The 13,147-nt window shown below is 50.5% G+C and overlaps 2 protein-coding genes and 1 pseudogene across 8 annotated transcripts in view; 2 read left to right on the forward strand and 1 right to left on the reverse strand.

Annotated features, from left to right (window-relative positions):
- Positions 1-13,147, forward strand: part of LOC132216518 (leukocyte immunoglobulin-like receptor subfamily B member 3) — a 114,394-nt gene that overhangs the window by 58,150 nt on the left and 43,097 nt on the right. For 2 of the 7 annotated variants that reach the window (XM_059665767.1, XM_059665770.1), the window contains exons 1-2: positions 374-854; positions 1,073-1,108. In XM_059665767.1, coding sequence (XP_059521750.1) covers positions 716-854; positions 1,073-1,108 — 175 coding nt within the window. In that variant the 5' untranslated portion in view covers positions 374-715. Of the gene's footprint in view, positions 1-368; positions 855-1,072; positions 1,109-1,284; positions 1,573-13,147 lie in introns of those variants that run through there. The other 5 variants (XM_059665766.1, XM_059665769.1, XM_059665771.1 and 2 more) reach the window with 5 other exon arrangements.
- Positions 10,185-11,193, reverse strand: LOC132217157 (epidermal growth factor receptor substrate 15-like; annotated as a pseudogene).
- LOC132216527 (leukocyte immunoglobulin-like receptor subfamily A member 6) overlaps positions 12,533-13,147 on the forward strand; it is a 38,352-nt gene continuing 37,737 nt past the window's right edge. Inside the window, exon 1 of the mRNA XM_059665788.1 lies at positions 12,533-12,814. The gene's annotated coding sequence lies outside the window, so the exon portion shown is untranslated. The remainder of the gene's footprint in view (positions 12,815-13,147) is intronic.

Raw genomic sequence — 13,147 nt, forward strand, 5'->3', positions numbered from 1 at the left:
CTGTAACTGAACTGTCTGCCGTCTAAATATCTGTAACATCTGCTTCATTCATCTCAGCCCCATGAGTCCAGGGAAGGGATCTCTGAGCTTCAGCTATGACTCTCTAGAGCAGGGATTCTCAACCTGTGGGTTGCGACCCCTTTGGCGGTCGAACGACCCTTTCACAGGAGTCGCCTAAGACCAGCCTGCATATCAGATATTTACATGATGATTCATAACAGTAGCAACATTACAGTGATGAAGTAGCAACGAAAATAATTTTATGGTTGGGTCACAACATGAGGAACTGTATTTAAAGGGCTAGAAAGTTGAGAACCACTACTCTAGAGCCTGGCCAGTGATGGCCCTAGGTCACTGCTCAGTAAGTACTGCCTGATTGCCTGGCCAGTGAGGGAAGGGAAGAGCAATTGCATTTACAGAGGCTCAGGAAAGGGAAGTGTCTTACACAAGCTCACAGAGGTTCTAGAAAAGGCAGAGTCAGAACTGAGCCAGAAATTGGGTGGGGTCCTCTCCTGCCCTGTTCCTCCACCCTCCTCACCTGGGACGGCTGTCACCCTCTGGATTTGGGTTTGGCATGAGGTGGAGGCAGAGCGTGTGGGGTCTGGTGAGACTCAGGTCGGTCTCAGAGGTCCCACCGCTTGCTGTCCCCTAGGGCCCACCCTCCAGGGATGGGCTACTTCCCTTCCTGTGAGGCCACTGATGAGGAACCAGTGACATGTCACATGAAGCCTGGACCCTGTCACACCCCATTCACCCATCCTGGGTGGCTCTGCGGAGTTTACACATCGTCTGCACACTGGGGACCATGGGAGGACGCTCCATGACTTCCACCCTCACTGCCTTTCTCTGCCTCAGTGAGCTCCGGGGAAAGGAGGAGGGAGGGATGGGGTCCCCTCCCCTCCCAGGTCCTGGCCTTTCGAGAATCCAGGACTCAGGAGGCTCAGTGGGGGCAGGACTCTGCGGGGAGGAGACGTGCTCAGCCCCAGGTCTGCCCCCAGTGCGCAGGGGCCCAGACCAGGCCTGGAGCTTCTGTGTGCGGTCGGGGATGGTTCTCACAGGGACTCTCTTTCAGGGCTGTGTCAGGGCCCGTGGGACCAGGTACAGGCAGGTGAGTCTCCTCCCGCTCCCCCTTGAGCTCCTGCTTTAGCACAGTCACCCCCTGGGCAGCTGGGGAGACACAGGGTTTGGAATAATGGTGACCAATCTGGGAGGAGCCTGGGTGTGACAGCTGGGGAAGGTGGGGAGAAGGATGACCCTGACATTTCAGGTCTCATACCTTTCCAGGAGACGTCCCCAAACCCTCCATCGGCGCTGACGCAGGCCCCATCATCACCAATGGGAGCTCTGTGACCATCTGGTGTCAGGCGCCTCTGCAGGCTAGTGCCTACCTTCTATATAAAGAGAGGGGCTCTGAGCCCTGGGATACCAGGACCCCACAGGGCTCCAGCAACAAGGCTGGTTTCCTCATTGGAACCACGACCCCATCCCACGCAGGGCTGTACCAGTGTGCATATTACACCACTGGGGACATACTGTCTCAGAGGAGTGACCCCCTGCTCCTGGTGGTGACAGGTAAGGGAAACACTGGGTCCCCTCCCAACAGTGGGCTCCAGGTCACAGGCAGAGGGAATACAGTGTGGCCCAGGGGACCCCACCCCTCACAGAACACACCTGGGACATGAGGGTGACAGTCCCTTTAACACAGACCCTTTCTCCTCCCTCAGGAGTGGGTGGTGCACCCTCCCTCGCAGCCCAGCCCAGCCCTGTGGTGGCCTCAGGAGAGAACGTGTCCCTCTTGTGTAGCTCTAACCTCACATCGGGCACTTTCCATCTGCTGAAGGAGGGAGGGGCTGACCCGCCCCGACACATGGAAGCAGAACCCAGGATCCATGCTTGGAGGCGGCAGGCCATCTTCCCTCTGGGCCCCATGAGCACCTCCCATGGGGGGACCTACAGATGCTATTATTCTTCCAGCTCCTCCTCCAATGTGTGGTCCCAGCCCAGCGATCCCCTGGAGCTGGTGGTCTCAGGTGAGTAGCCCCAGCCCCACCCCCAGGTCAGTTCAGGGCCCTGTCCCCAGGGAACCTTGGCTGAAATGGGCTGAGGGAGTACCCGGTGGAGGCCACCCAGAGGGAACTCTCATCTCCCAGAGGGATGGAAAAAGCCAGACTGCTCCCATCCCTCCTCATCCTCCTCCTCCTCCCTGAGGCCCAGACATGTTCCCGTGGGCAGAGGGAGGCTGGAGAGGATGGGGCTGACCAGAAGGAGAAAGGCCAGAGGTGCCCATCCCGGCCCTCGTCCCTAGTCCTGTGGCCTCAGCCAGAGAGACCAAGACAAGAGTGTGACCAGCAGAGGCCGGATCCCCAGAGAGAGCAGGACCCCTGCTGGGGCTCGGCCTGTCTCCCAGAGGGGTTGGGGGGCGGAGACGCTCAGGGCACCAGAGCTCTGAGGCTGACAGGTGACAGGTGGGTGGTCATGCAGAGGGAGATGCTGGGGGACCACAGGGGAGGAGCAGCCCCCAGCCCCCACCTCCCATCCTGATTGAGGAGCCTGTGAGCATTGGTCCCCCAACGGGAAGTCAGGCCCGCAGAGGACTCAGTGAGGGTCTGGGGGGAGGTGGTGGGTGGGAGGAGCTTAGTGTTGGTCTTGGCTCAGCCACTTCCTGGGTAATGGCCTAAGGAACATTCCTGGGACCAAGTTCTCCAAAGGCTAAATATTTTAGTGTGCCCGTGTGTGTGCGCGTGCGTGTGTGTGTGTGTGTGTGTGTGTGCGCGTGTGTGCTGGGGACTCAGTTTCCTCCAAAGCCTTCCAAGGAGCAGCCGTGGAGTCAGGAGAAGCAGCCTCAGCCCTGGTTCAAATCCCAGCTCTGCTCCTTCCCGCCTGTGGGACCTTGGACACGTCTGTTCCTCTGAGTCCTGGTCCATGGGCTGTGGGTCAGGCCCCCAGCTCCCGCACAGGGAAGGCCCTCACCACACAGCCCTGCCCAGTTAGAGCTCAGAAAGGACCCAGCCCTCCCTCAGCTCAGGGTCAAGGGCTTGAGGGGCGGGGTGGCTTTCTACACATCACAACCTTCCTCTCCCCAGGAATGTACAGGAAACCCTCCCTCTCAGCCCAGCCGGGACCCTCAGTGCCCTGGGGAGTGAACGTGACCCTGCAGTGTGGGTCTGAGATTTAGTTTGACACCTTCCACCTGCACAGGGAGGGGTCACTGGACCCTCCCCAGCACCTTCGTCTGCAGAACACGTCTGCACCCTATCAGGCCACCTTCACCCTCAGTCCTGTGACCTCAGACCACCAGGGGGCCTACAGGTGCTATGGCTCAAACAGCACCTCCCCCTACCTGCTCTCACAGCCCAGTGACCCCCTGGAGCTGGTGGTCTCAGGTGAGCAACACTTTCTCCATCCTTTCTGTGCTCAGTCAGCTCAGGGCCCTGTCCCTAAGAGTGTCGGTGACAGTAAAAAACAAGGGGGTGGAGAGGTACCACAGAGCAGGTCCAGCCCATAAGAGAGCAGAGACAGGACCTCCCTCTCCTGAACCCCATTTCTGATCCTCAGCAGAGATGAAGGGTAGGGAGGGCGAGTGAGATGTGAGTGAAATGAGCAGGAATGTGATTAGACTCAGCAGAGAACACAGACCCCCACACCCACCGCCACCACCACCACCACCACTCACCTCCTGATGACTTCATCTCAGAATCTGGGTCCCTGTAGTCCCAGCCCCACTGGACTCTCCCCTATAGAGAAACATCCTGTCTGTGGGCACCACCCTGCATGGCGCCCTGTGCTCACCTGGAGGCCTCCAGGCCCTCAGTGCTCACCTGAGAACAAGGAGGGACCCTGCAGGCCTCATGGGGACCTGGGGCCTCCTGCCCAGACTCTGTGCATTCCCCTCTGCTCAGTGTCTCTATGCACACGGGTCTGTTATGGTTCTTTTTGGGGAACCTTCAGGCAATATTTCCATCTATAAGCTCACAATTTAACTTACATTATATGGAGCCTAGATTGAAATATAAACATTCTATTCCTGTTTTCATTGGAAGTAGATTAAATTCACACTTTTGTTATGGAGAACAACTTATTATTTATACAAAGTCTTCTTTTCACACACATTTTCAAATGAGCTTTATGAATGAACCTTAGAAGCATGTGATAACTACTTGTAAATTGAATAAATGTACAGCCACTTACTAGAGAATTGCACCTCTTACATAGTAATTTGTGAGTAAGTTGTGTGATTCCTGTAGATTTTCTGAAAGATAGTAAGTACACATAGGAAAGCTCTTGGTTTGGACATACTTATATCATGACCTGATAGCCTCCTGTGGACTATTTCTCAGTTGGTCCCTCTGATATAAAATTATAATCCCCCACAGTGAAAAAAAATGTCACTTCTTTATTCCCGATGGCAGACCTATTTTTCTCACTCATGTCCTGTAGGATGGAATGACAGACCAAAATGGGCCACAGCTTCCCCTCTGGAAAACAACTTAATTCACACCCAAAATTATGTCTAGGCAAATCCATTTACAATTTTGCATTATATTGAAAGTGCCTTTGGCTGCTTTGTTCCAATCCATTCTTCCGTTCATTAGGGTTTACTAGGAATGCTCTCTTTTCCTGACAGATACACATCCCCCCATAATTATCTTTTCTCTGACTTTTAACCACATGACACACATTATAAAGGCTTCTTGGCGTCACCCACTTGGATATTAACCCAACTAAATAACTCGGATGATCCATGTGCATTTTCTGAATTGTGGAGCTGACATTCAGAGTTATTGCATGGATCACTGTAATGAGGAGAGGTCAATAATTTTGTTTATATCTCAGGTTTTATAGCAAATAGGGAAACAAATTGACATGATTTCCTACTTTGGTGCTCACTCAATAATGAAATTAGGGGGATTTTCTCTGACTTAAAGTTTGAGCCAGAAGTGTGGACGTCCTTGATTATGACCTTTGTTGTACTTGGAGATAAAGCAAAAGCTCACACCATTAGCATCCACATGCCCACATTTCTCATTGGGTAAATATATCTACCACTGTAGGTATTCATTTGTATACTGTAGAATAAATGAGCTAAACCCTAGCTGGCTTGGCTCAGTGGGTAGAGTGTCAGCCTATGGACTGATGGGTCCCAGGTTCGATATTGGTCAAGGGGACATGCCCGGGTTGCAGGCTTTATATCCAATAGGGGGTGTGCAGAAAGCAGCCAATCAATGATTCTCTCTCATCATTGATGTTTATATCTATCTCTCCCTCTCCCTTCCTCTCTGAAATCAATAAAAAAAATATATTTAAGAAATAAATAAATGAGTTAATAGAAGAATCAATAGATGAACAATTCAAGATGAGGATAAAAATACGGACCCCAGAGAGGAAGGGCCTGAGCGGGGTGGGGTGAAGGAGACCCAGCCCAGACTTTCACCCCTTCGTGCTCCTTAGATTCAGGAGCTCCTGACACCACACCCTCCTCCAAGGACCCTGGGTCCCCAGCTGTTGAGAACATGGGAACTCTCAGCTATAGGGGAATAAGCTCATGGCATCTTGAGTCTCAGGCTGAATACAGAGCACACATCTCTTAGTTATTTCTAAATTTTTATCATATCTTCTCTCATCCTCAGTTCTTGGGCACAGCTCTTAGAAGGTGACTCAGAGCAGGTGCTGGTTCAGACATCAGTGGGATGCTGATGTGAAGGGGAGGTGGGAGCCCAGGGAAGAAACCAGAATCCCAGAGGTTTGGGTCTGCCCTGACCTCTCAGACTTTTTTACCCAAAATTCTTATTTTCCCATCCCCAAGACTACACAGTGGAGAATCTCATCCGGATGGGCATGGCTGGCTTGGTCTTGGTGGTGCTCGCGGTGCTGCTATTTCAGGCTCAAAACGACACCAGAAGGGCCTGCGATGCAGCCAGGATGTGAACACAGAAAGAACAGTGCACCGTTCAGAGTGGGGGAGCCTTGGAGCTCATCTGATGACCCTAGGAGGTGCTGAAAGAGAATTTGGACCATAATTGGGGAAACTGTCTGCTGAGAACATCCAGGGGAGAAGATGTGGTAGGCGAGGTTTGGGTACAGGAGAACGTGGACCATGTCCCTGTAGAGGGCACCCCTGCCATCCACATGGGTGCTCTCCCTCCCTCCCTGACCTCGCTCACTCTCCTCCACTGTCCTTCTGTTCTCACCCTGTGTGTGAGGGTCCATCCCACATGGCTGGTTTGGGTTCACATCTATATACCCCTTCATGCTGGGCCACATCCATCCCAACACAATGTGGTATATTCATAACCTTGGGATTGTTTCTTTATTTTATTTTTACTTTTTTACCTATGTTTTTATTGATTTTAGAGAGAGAGGAAGGGAGAGGGATAGAGAGATAGAAACACTGAGGATAGAAAAACATCAGCTGCCTCCTGCATGCCCCTTTTGGGGATGGAACCCACACCCAGGCATGTGCCCTGACCAGGATTCGAAAGAGTGACATCCTGGTTCATAGGTCAATGTTCAACCACTGAGCCACACTGGCTGGCTTGTGGGATTATTTTTAAACCAAGAAGAACAACATAAACAAACAAAAAAAGTCCTGATACCTGCTCCATGTGGTCCAGCCCATTGCACATCTCCACCCTCCTACCACCTCCATGCGGCTTCTTCTTTGTATCCTTACCTGGGACCTTCTGTTCACCTAGATTCCAGGTGATTCTGAATGCTGGTTGCACTGTAGTTTAGTTGTGATGTCACTGTGGCCATGGGAGGATTTCAGTACTTCCTTTAGTTCCTCTGCTATCTTGGGCAGAAGTCGTAATATTTTGATAATAAATAAGTAAATTTGAATTGTTGCCATCATTTTTTTAAATATATTTTATTGATTTTTTACAGAGAGGAAGGGAGAGGGATAGAGAGTTAGAAACATGGATGAGAGAGAAACATGGATCAGCTGCCTCTTGCACACCCCCTACTGGGGATGTGTTCACAACCAAGGTACATGCCTTTGACCAGAATCGAACCTGGGACCTTTCAGTCCGCAGGCCGACGCTCTATCCACTGAGCCAAACCAGTTACAACTGTTGCCATCATTTTATTCAAGTAATGCATAAGGTTCATTTTAAGTAGCTTTTTAAAACATTTCCAGAACAGTTTCTTTTTTAATTGTAATGATTTATTTTTAAGAGTGGGTCCCCTTGGTATAACAAGATTTTAAGAATCATGATAACATCAACTAATGTTTTTGAGTGCTTATGGTGTGACAGGCACTGTTCTAAATGTATTACCTCTATTAACTCACTCAGTCTACACAACAATGAGATCAGATTACATAGATATAGATTTTCAAATTGACTCAGATTTATTTGTTTTATACATTTACATCAATCAGTTTGGAAGTTATGCATGCATTTCCAATAGGAATAGTTACTACCATTGTTAATATTGGTAAATGGGTCTGTATCCAAATCAGTAGCTGCAACAACATCCAATCCGCCAGGAGCAATAGGGTCACTGTGCCCCAGTGTTTCTAACAAAGGGGCACTGCTGATGCCGGCTGCATTGAAAGGCTCAACACCAGTCCTGGCCACAGGGTCAGGAGAAGATCGCCTGACAAAGCTGTCCGATGTACATGGATCTGAACCCTTGAAGGACCACCTACCTCCAAATACACCAATTTCCCCAAAAGGATCATCCTTGAAAGGATCACTGCCAACAAGAAAATCAAATTGGAAACAAATCCAAGTCTGTATCTGCGCCTGGGTCTGCCAGTGACCTTGATTCTACAGTAAAAGGATCTTCTTTAGAGTATCTTTCACTGTTATATTCAGAACAAATTTTTCATTGGCAGCTGTGGTCACCACTCTATTCCCATCAGCCATCACTCCATTCCTATTAGCCGTCACTCCATTCCCATTAGGCATCACTCCATTCCCATCATTCACCCCTCCATTCCATCAGCCATCACTCCATTCGCATCAGTCCCCACTCCTTTCCCATCAGTCACACTAGGAGGCAGCATGTCAGGAGCACTTCTTCCTCAGACTCCAGGCTGCTCTGGCCTTAGGGACTCATGCAGGTTGGCTGGTTCTCTGCTGCCTGTGCTGAGGGTGCAATAATCTGTACCGCCTTTTACCAGGATGCTGTGGGGCTGCTGCTCCAATTTCCTTTTTAAAAAATGTATCTTTATTGTTGAAAGTATTACAGATGTCCCCTTTTTTTCTCCATTGATCCTGTCCACTCTACACCTGTCCTTCCCAGGCCTTCACCACACTATTGTCTGTGTCCATGCATATAAATTCTGTCCCAAACCATCCACTCACTCCAGGCTTCCCTCTGAAAGTTATCAGTCTGTTCTATGCATCCATGTCTCTGGATCTATTTTATTCATCAGTTTATTTTGTTTATTAGATTCTGTATCTGAGTGAGACCATGTGATACGTATCTTTCTTTAACTGGTTTATTTGCCTCCAGGTCCCTCCATGCTGTCTCCAAGGGCAAGAGATCCTTCTTTTTACAGCTGCACAGTATCCCATCATTTAAATGTGCCACAGCTATTTTTTATCCACTCATCTACTGTTGGGCACTTGGGCTGTTTCCAGATCTTAGTAAACGGTGCTGCTATGAACACTGTTCTTTCAGATTAGTCTTTAGAGTTCCTTAGGATATATTCCTAGAAGTGGGATCACTGAGTCAAATGGAAGTTCCATTTTTCATTTTTTGAGGAAACTCCATACTGTTTTCCACAGTGGCTGCACCAGTTTGCATTCCCACCAGCCATGTACTAGGACTCCCCATTCTCCAATCCTTACCAAAACCTTTTCTTTGTTGATTGGTTGATGGTGCCATTCTGACAGGGGAGGTGATACCTCATTGTCATTTCAATTTGCATCTCTCTGAGGATCAGTGACTGCACCAATTGTGCTCTTTCATTTCCATCTGTGTCATTTGCATTGAATTGATTTCCTGCTGTGAACCCTGCAGGTGTCCCTGAGGAGGTCCCAGCTGGTCCTTCCCTGACTCCATACTCTCCTCCAATCTTGCTGTTCCTTCTGTAGGCCACTCCCCTCTTCCCTAGTTTGGCCAGCTCTTCCTCAGAAGTGGAGATCTGCAACTCTTGACTAGTTCCTTCAGCTTCCAGGGATGTGACCAGCTGGGCCTCCTCAGTGCATTTCCCTCAGACTTCACTGAGTTGCTCCTGCAGCTGGGCTTCCTGCTCATCCAGCCCATTAAGGAGACCCTGTCCTGGCTGTGTCTGGGCCTGTAGTTGTTGCAGATTAACATTTGCCCTTTGAAGTTCAGCCTGAAGACCCTGAACCTCACCGTTCTCTGTTGAAAAGTATATCTCTCGCCCAGCTGGAATGGCTCTGTTGGTTGATCATTAGCCTGTGCACCGAAAGGTTGCTGGTTCAACTCCAGGTCAGGACACACACCTGGGTTTTGGGTTCAATCCCTGATCTGGGTACATGCAGAAGGCAACTGAACAATGCTTCTCTTTCACATCCATGTTTCTCTGTCTCCCTCTCTCCTTCCTCTCTCTAAGCATGTCCTCAGGTGAGAATTTTTTTTAAATAGAGTACCTTCTGTGGACAAAAGGGGCCACATACCTGACAAGCTCAGGGGAGGCCTGCATGGCAGTCTTGCAAACTCCGAGACCTAAAGTAACCACAAAGGATGGTCTGAAACTAAACCATAAAAGCAGTGATGGTGGGCAGTTACGTCCTAGGCCGGTATCTTCACTGACAAGGTCAACCTTTACCTTCACTGAGCCTATCTGTCTTTTTGCATCTATGATAACATACCCTTGAAATGTCTGGGTAACTTGAAACTCCCCTTTTTCTGGAGCCCCTAGGGCACAACCAAATGTGCTGGGTCCCAGGACAGAGACCACAAATTCCTTCATCATCATGTTAATTGTTCCTGCACCCACCTAAGTGTGTGTCCATCATTTTACTTTTTATCCAATCCCAGGGGTTAACCTGCTTTGCTTATCCCTCCTCCTTAATCTATCACCAATGAATTTCATGTAACCCACCCATATTCCTCCTTTGATTGCAATGTATAAATATTGATGTAACCTCGCTCTTCTCGGGAACATTATCTCAATTCGTTGAGGTTCTGCTTCAAGGCATATGTCAACAATTTGGCTCAAATAAACTCACAAAAAACCTTTACAGGTTTCAATGTTTTTTTTTATATTAACACTTCTCCTTAAGATCCTCTTGTACATTACTCTTGTCCCTCTTTAGATCAACAGTGTCATTGTTCAGGGGATCTAGCAGCTTCCTGGTGGTGGAAGCATCTCAGGATCAAAAATATGAGGAGGATCAATGCCCTTTATTATCCTCTCATTGATTGGGTGAAAAGACAAAGCAAACATATCCTTTGAAAGCTTCTCACAGGGTCACATAGCACCCATAGGTAGGCTAGTCAGGTAGAAGCTAACCCTGTCTCCAGGAAGATCTCACAAACTTCCAATCTAGACACAAACTCCTCCATGTCCCCATCAGTTTCCAGGAAGATGCCATCCTCTTCAGCTTTCTCTGCAGGGGATCCAGCCCACGTTTTCCTCTGAGCAGGTGGCACAAGGCTGGAGGCCAGGACATGGGCACAGGTGCTTGCTCCAATGTGCCCTTTACCAAGCACATGGCACCTGAAGACTCAGCCCCATGAGCATTGCCCCAAGGCCAACACCACTCAGCTCCCAAAGGCTTCCAAGGGCAGCCACAGGCAGCTTCTAGATTACCAACACTGGCTTCCCTTTATCACAGACAGAAATACACATACGGGGCTTAAAAAAATCAAAAATGGCACCATGTCTGGCCTTGTCTTCAGATTTTACAGCCCATGGGACCCCATTGCAGAGGTCCCGCTGTCCAGCAAGGCACTATGGATGTGGTGAAGTGTTGTTGGAGGAACAGCCAGGTTCAAGCTCCTCAAGGACACCTGCAATGCATTCTGGGTACATGCACAAGACACAGAGCAATGAACAATTCCCGTTTGCTCAGAACAACTTTGCCCTCTGGGTCAGCAAAATCCCAAACCTTTCCCAGTGTCAGATCTGGGGGCCTGACATGTTCAGGAAAGCAGCAGCACCAGCAGCCAGTTCCCTCAGGGATGGGCCACACCCTCCTGTCTGTAGCATTTTCCACATGAAGGGGTCCCACTTGATGACTGTGTCAGGGAGAGCTGGGCTGGCACCGCCATGGTGCCCCCATCCTGCAGGGGAGGGGAAGGATGGACAGGCAGGCAGGGGCAGGGCAGGGAGGAATGGGAGGGTGCATGGGAGGCAATCCCTTCCCTCCTCTCACCCCCTGGGATTTCCCTTTCCTGTCAATTCCTGTTGGACGGTCCCCTCCCACACGCCTGCTTCTCCACAGAGAGTCCCTCCCAGGGCGTGTCCTGATGTTCAGGACGCAAAAAGGTGGGTAGTGGGATCTGCCCTGCCCTGTGGCATCCACTCTCCCTTAGTTGGCATCTGACTGTGATGTGCCCAGCAGGGCCCACGCCAAGGTGAGCCTCACACTCACACCTGAACAGACGCCCATGCCCGGCTAGAATGGATTTAATTTATTTCACACACACACATAGGAGACCTGGCTCAGTGCTGACCATGGGCTGAGTCCGTGGGTAGAGAGACCCCAGTGCCCATATCCACACCATGTGGAGGGTCAACACTGCTCCAACTTTCACCCTGAGTCCATTCCCCTCCCTGTGTGTGGTCACCCTGGGTCCCTCTCTTGTCCACACAGAGGTGGGAAACTCCACACTGATGATTTCTGGCTGCACCCAGGCACAGTAGCCACTCAAGGTTGGACCCCATTGTCTCTTCTGCTTCCCTCTTCATCTGGGGAACTTGCACTTCCCTTTTTGGGCACTGAGGATGGCCACATGTTTCAGAAACAGTGTGCACAGCCTTTCTCAGCATCAGGAGCAGATGGGTTTTGTACGTGGGTATAGCAATCATCCAATTCTTGCGGAGTTCTGAACAACACCACTCAGGGCTCACCTCACAGGCTTACTCAGGTGTGGAAATAAACCAGGATGGCTCCCTCCAGGTCCCCGCGGCACCAACCCCACAACCACTATAAGGAGTTGGGTTCTTTACAACGTGCTGCATGAGAGGAAACTGAGACCCAAGAGATGGTACGTAGAGGGTGAAGGTCTAATACCTAATGGACAAGGGAGGACTATTTAAATAAGAATCAGCCCAGCCGGCATGGCTCAGGGGTTATGCGTCATTCTATGAACCAGGAGGTCGAGGTTTGATTCTCTGTGAAGGCACTGGGCTCAATCCCCCCGTGTGTAGTAAGCAGGAAGCAGATGGTCAGTTGTTCTCTCTCATCATGGGTGTTTATATCTCTCTCTACCTCTCCCTTTCTCTCTGTAATCAATAAAAATATATATTGAAAATAAAAATAAATAAGAATTCGATTTGTGCCCCAAATCGGAGCAATAACACACTTATTGTCACTGACTGTGAAGACAGGGGCCCGGGACGAGGAGGAGAGATCTGCCTGAGGAACAAGGCACTGAGGGGAGGAGTGACTCAGAGGCGAGTTCCCGCCCTGATGGGGAGGATGCTGTTGCAAGAAAGGGGAGTGGCCAGGGGCTGGGATAGGAAGAGAACCACACTCTGGGGCCAGAGGGGGAGGCCTGTTTCTTCCCTTTATTTCCCTGCAGTTGCCACTGTGCTCATTGTCACAGGGACATCGCCCTGAGCTGCACAGTTGGAGGGTGAGCCTGTCCCTGCTGATCTGAGCTCTGCAGGCCACAGGGACCCACATCTTCCTGAAGCGTCTCCAGGACCCGGGTGGCACTGTCCATGGTGAGGACCCCAGGGAGGTGCTGATGGACAGGCTGAGGAGGAAGGAGACCCCCTGGGGGAGGCTCTGACAGGGTCACCTACCTTCAAAGGCGTCTCAGGAGGCCCCGGGTCTATTTCCTGATCCATCATGGAAATGAGAACCTAACATCTGGGAGACACTGTTCCCCTTCCTGTGGGGCTGCTGAGGTGACAACCCTGAGGCACGGACGGCCAGCCTCCCGGTGCCACACCCTGTATCTCTCCATCCTGATGGCACCTTGGTCTCCTCCATCAACAGCCGGAATGAGACAAAGAGACACCATGACCCCCACCCTCAGGGCCATGCTCTGCCCT

This window comes from Myotis daubentonii, chromosome 15 (assembly GCF_963259705.1).
Source record: "Myotis daubentonii chromosome 15, mMyoDau2.1, whole genome shotgun sequence".
Lineage (NCBI taxonomy): Eukaryota > Metazoa > Chordata > Mammalia > Chiroptera > Vespertilionidae > Myotis > Myotis daubentonii.